Genomic DNA, 5,004 nt, shown 5'->3' on the forward strand with positions numbered 1-5,004 from the left:
TCAAAACAGACCTTAAATATTACTACGAGCACATGCTCATTTACATCCTCAAACAATCGTCATTTACTCATTTATCCCATCCCCTACCAAACGTGTTATCATTAAAAACTTCAATAAATCAAAACCCCGAACAATAATTATTATAAAAATCTAATTGAAGAAGAAAAGAATTAGGAGGGCCGTCAAATTAAATGAAATTTCCTTGACTTAATATTAAAAACAAAAGTACAAAGCAATATTTGACAGCTCCTTAGTACCTCAGTGACAACCGTTACAACCTACACCCAACTAGGAGAGAGAAGATTACCCCCCAAACTTTGGAGTTTATTATCCATTTATTTCTCAACACGTGGCTTTCTTATTCCTACCACACTATCACACTTTTTCGCCCCTTGCGCATTTTATCCTACTACCTTACTATCCCACTAAAATGCGCTTTATTCTTTTTTTTTTTTTCTTTTAAAAAAAATTTGGAGAAACTTTCTCTTTCAAAGGAGATTCACTACCTTTATTTTCCCTTTTTTAAAAATTTCATTTCCCTTTTTATTTATTATTTTAAAGAATTTTAAGGAAAAAAAAAAACAGGGGAAGAAAGAATCCCCTGTATAAAAACAGAGCAATAGATAAACAGAGGAGAGAGAAAATAAGGAGGTTTTCTGGGGTTATGGTTATGGCGCCACTGATGCTGCAGTTTATAGAGATTCGTGTCGGAAGGGTTTAATTTTTCCTTTTTTATTTATTTTTTTAAAAAGGGATTATTTATTATTTTTAAAAATATTTATAAATACTCTGTTATTTCTCCTCACTCCCACCTCCTTACTCAAAATTTCGAAACACAAACAAAAAAAACTCATTATTTCAAGAAAACTTAAGGTACCCTGTTCAAGAATCGTTGTTAATTTTAATGGGTATGTTCCAAATTCCTCAAATTGTTGTTCATTTTTATTTTATAAATCGTAACATAATTGTTATAAAGTTCGGTTTTGATATATGCAACCCTACACCGGGGTAAAGGATTTACCCTAAATGAAGGGGAAAAGGGTGTATGAAACTATGATTGATGTAAAATCCTCTTTGGGTATGGTGTTAAGTTGAGGAAATTAAGACTTTAGTTATAGTTTGTTTTTGGGTTATTGTGAAATTTTTGATTGGGAGTAAGATTCAGTGAATCAGGAGTTTTTTCTATGGTATCTGTGCTTGAATTTACTGGTCTGCTACATCTATGGCCTGCCCCACTCAAAAACCCCACAATATTAGATGAAAGTTTGGCTGCAATTTTTTCATCTTTCCATATTTTTTTAAAAAAATTAAATTAAATTTATTTTTAAGGTGGGTTAATTATGCCTGACATTCTCTCATGTATTATCTGTCTTCTGTTGATTGGTCATTTCCTTCCATTTTTATTCCTGTTTTTGTGAATTTTTTGCTTGAAAGGTGCTTATTTCTGTTTTTTTATTATTTTTTTCAAGTGTTTTATTTTGATTGGTAAATCATAGTTGTAATTATTCTGAGCATAAAGCAAATTTTCTTCTAGAAAATAACTATTTTTCTATTTTTTTGGGATCATATAAATCTGTTATTGATTGGTGGCTTTATTTTTGTTTTTTTTGGGTTATTTCAGAGTCTAGCATGAGCTTTTCACAAGATATGGATGATGAGTATGAGAAACTCATAAGAAGAATGAACCCACCAAGGTATATTTCCTTCTCTCATTTTCTAATATATTAACGGCTCGTTTAGTAGACGGTAATAAATGAACACAGGTTGATTTTTGGTCATTTGTTTCACAGAGTGGTGATTGATAATGAAAGTTGCAAGAATGCAACAGTGATACAGGTTGATAATGCAAATAGGCATGGAATACTTCTTGGAGTTGTTCAAATTCTCACTGATCTTAATCTTGTCATAACCAAAGCTTATATTTCTTCTGATGGTGGATGGTTTATGGATGGTAAATTTTATTAATCTTATGCTAAATTTATAATGTGAATTAATTTAGCATTTCTTTGTTAACTAATTTATGTTTGCTTTTTTTCAAAACCCAGTTTTTAATGTAACTGATCAAGATGGGAACAAAATTACAGATGAAGAAATAATTGATTACATTCAAAAGGTATAATTACATAATTAGCCAATAAATCAATTAATGTAATTTTTTTTGGGGTGAATTCTTCTTATATTAACTTGAAATTTATGTGATAATCAGTCTTTAGGCCCTGATTCATCATGTTTTGGAAGATCTGTTGGAGTTCTTTCATCAACAGATTACACTACAATTGAGTTAATTGGGAGAGATAGGCCAGGACTTCTCTCTGAGCTAACTGCTGTACTGTCTCATCTGAAATGCAATGTGGTGAATGCTGAAGTCTGGACTCACAACACGCGAGCTGCAGCCGTGATGCACATAACCGATCAAGGAACCGGTTACGCGATTGATGACTTAGACAGGTTGTCTAGGATCAAGGAACTTCTATGCAATGTGCTTGGCAGCAGTCACTCCAGGGAAGCTAAGACTGAGGTGACTCATGTTGCTACACACGCAGAAAGGCGACTGCATCAGATGCTGTTCGACGATAGAGACTATGAGCAAGTTGGTGATGAGGAGGATGAAGATGAAAGGCAAAGGCCTAATGTGAGTGTTGTCAATTGGTATGACAAAGATTACTCGGTGGTCAGTATTCGTTGCAAGGACAGACCTAAACTTCTCTTTGATACAGTCTGCACGTTAACTGATATGCAATACGTCGTTTTCCATGGTAGTGTGGATGCTGAAGGGCCTGAAGCTTATCAGGTACTTTACCATCTTCTTGAATCTTGATGCAGTTAGTTTTAACAGTATAATCGACGAATTATATCTGATGTTATTGTTTTCTCACAGGAATACTACATTAGGCATGTTGATGGCTCCCCTATTAAATCAGAGGCAGAAAGGCAAAGAGTCATCCAATGTCTTGAAGCTGCTATTAAGAGAAGAGTTTCTGAGGTATACCAATGTTACAGTTAACACACTAAATTGTATACTCTTATATGATGTTTTAGTCCAACAAACTAATGAGTAATGACATTGCTGCAACAAATTTTCAGGGACTGAAGCTAGAGTTATGCACAACAGACAGGGCTGGACTGTTGTCTGATGTCACTCGAATTTTCCGAGAGAACAGCCTGACAGTAACTCAAGCAGAAGTCACAACAAGAGGAGGCAAAGCAGTTAACATCTTCTATGTACGCGAGGCCTCAGGGTATCCAGTCGATTCCAAGGTGATCGAATCAATTAGGCAAGTGATCGGGCAAACGATTCTAAAAGTGAAGGGAAACAACTCAAAAGAACGGAAACAAAAAGTTGCTCAAGAGTCTCAATCTAAGTTCTTATTTGGAGGTCTCTTCAAGTCTAGATCATTTTGTAATTTCGGCTTGGTTAGGTCCTACTCTTAAAAGCCTTGAAATAGAAATGTACATTGCAAAAAAAATGTTTAGGCCATTTTAGGTGGACTAACATCATGATTTCAAATTAGGGTAGAAGAGGTTGCCAACTCCTAGTTGGTGTGCCCACTTGTTAGGAACAACTGGTTTCTTAAGTTAAGTTAAGCTTAATTAGTGGCCGTTAAGTAAACATTAATTACTCGCGAAAGAGTAATCAAATTGTAAATAGTAGTCCTTGGTTACTTGCCTCAATTATTCTAATCCTCTGATATGATATCTCTACTAGTTTTATGGTAAGATGTTCTCGGTCATGAATCGAGTTCCGGTATTAGCGGAGTATTAAACGTAAACATGCTTAACTTTGACTAAGACTAAACTTAAATGATAGTGGATTTCCACTAATAATGTGACCAATAATTCCAAGAATGATGCTAAGACATGAATACATAAAATTAGTACAAAAAAAGACAGAAGAAAAAGACCTAAAATAGGTAAAGTGGAAGTTGCAAAGAAGGTTCATATATGCTGCTGCTGGCAAGGATTCCATCAAAGAATTTGTTGAAGAGTAAGCAACCACCAAATTATAATGCACCAATCAAATTTGGCTAATGGAGGGGTCCTTTGTTGCCTGGCGGCTGATTAATGAAACCTATAATATGACTTCTTCAAACTTTAGAATTTAGTAAATGCTTTTCTAATTTTTAATCAATGGTTGTGTTTTGTTTGCAAGCTTTTTCTTGATTGTAACCCTTGTTACTTACTCTTATTTGAATATATCTTAATTTAGTGAGTTAAAATTTATTTTAATTTCACTATTATATAACCTATTCTTTCTAAAGATTATTTGTTGGAAATAAGTAAATACTTGTATAAGTTAAAATAAAATTAAACAGACCCTTTTAGTTTGTATTATCATATGGTAAATGGTAATTAAAGACTGGGAAATAATCAAGTACGTAAAAAAAAAAAATTGAATTTAAAAGGCATATATTGCGGATAAGATGATTTTAAGACTGCTCTAATAACCGCAAATCTATGCCAATGACCTTTACTAAGGATATGTTATTTTCACTTTTTTTTTTTTTTTTTTTTTTTTTTTTTTTTTTTTTTTTGCTTCAATTCTTATGCTAATTTTAAATATTAAGAATGATATGTATTATTATTGTTTTTACATGTAAGAAAAAAGGCTAACTATTTAATAATTAATAGCAACATTAATAATGAAGTCATATTGTATTGTTGAGACATTGAGTAGTCGACCAGTGACATTATTACGAATATATATAGTATACGTATGGATGTGACTTTAAAAGTTTATTATAAGACCACCAAGCTAATGCTAGAAAGATCGAGAGACAAAATATACATATATTGTTCATTATTTGTCTTCATCAACTTTATGTAACATTTAAACTCAGCTAAATAAAGTGTATTAGATAAATATGGTGTGCAAATGTAAGCAAATAAGCAATGACATAATATAAGGAGACTTGAGTTTCAAACATGTTTGTAGCTATCCATTTTTTAATGTCATTTTCACACTTAAAGGGGAAATTAATACCATATTACACTTGGCTAGGAAAA

The 5,004-nt window shown here is 32.7% G+C and overlaps 1 protein-coding gene across 2 annotated transcripts; it reads left to right on the plus strand.

Annotated features, from left to right (window-relative positions):
• Positions 1-221: 221 nt before the first annotated feature.
• LOC110721496 (ACT domain-containing protein ACR4-like) lies at positions 222-3,702 on the plus strand. 2 transcript variants are annotated; one of them, XM_021900661.1, is made up of 7 exons: positions 222-908; positions 1,622-1,694; positions 1,791-1,951; positions 2,046-2,113; positions 2,207-2,791; positions 2,879-2,983; positions 3,085-3,702. In XM_021900661.1, the coding sequence occupies exons 1-7, from the start codon at positions 905-907 to the stop codon at positions 3,430-3,432; spliced, it is 1,344 nt and encodes a 447-aa protein (XP_021756353.1). In that variant the 5' UTR covers positions 222-904; the 3' UTR covers positions 3,433-3,702. The 2 variants fall into 2 exon arrangements, with proteins under 2 accessions (XP_021756353.1, XP_021756361.1); XM_021900669.1 differs by lacking the exon at positions 222-908 and adding an exon at positions 979-1,434.
• The last annotated feature ends 1,302 nt before the right edge of the window (positions 3,703-5,004 follow it).

This window comes from Chenopodium quinoa, unplaced genomic scaffold (genome assembly GCF_001683475.1).
Source record: "Chenopodium quinoa cultivar QQ74 unplaced genomic scaffold, ASM168347v1, whole genome shotgun sequence".
Taxonomy (NCBI): Eukaryota; Viridiplantae; Streptophyta; class Magnoliopsida; order Caryophyllales; family Amaranthaceae; genus Chenopodium; species Chenopodium quinoa.

Bases quoted from the DNA above. Each gene is read 5' to 3' on its own strand.
- LOC110721496 (XM_021900661.1), top strand. The intron at 2,114-2,206 runs GTATAATTACAT...TGTGATAATCAG, and splicing joins TAATTGATTACATTCAAAAG to TCTTTAGGCCCTGATTCATC. The intron at 2,984-3,084 runs GTATACCAATGT...ACAAATTTTCAG, and splicing joins TTAAGAGAAGAGTTTCTGAG to GGACTGAAGCTAGAGTTATG.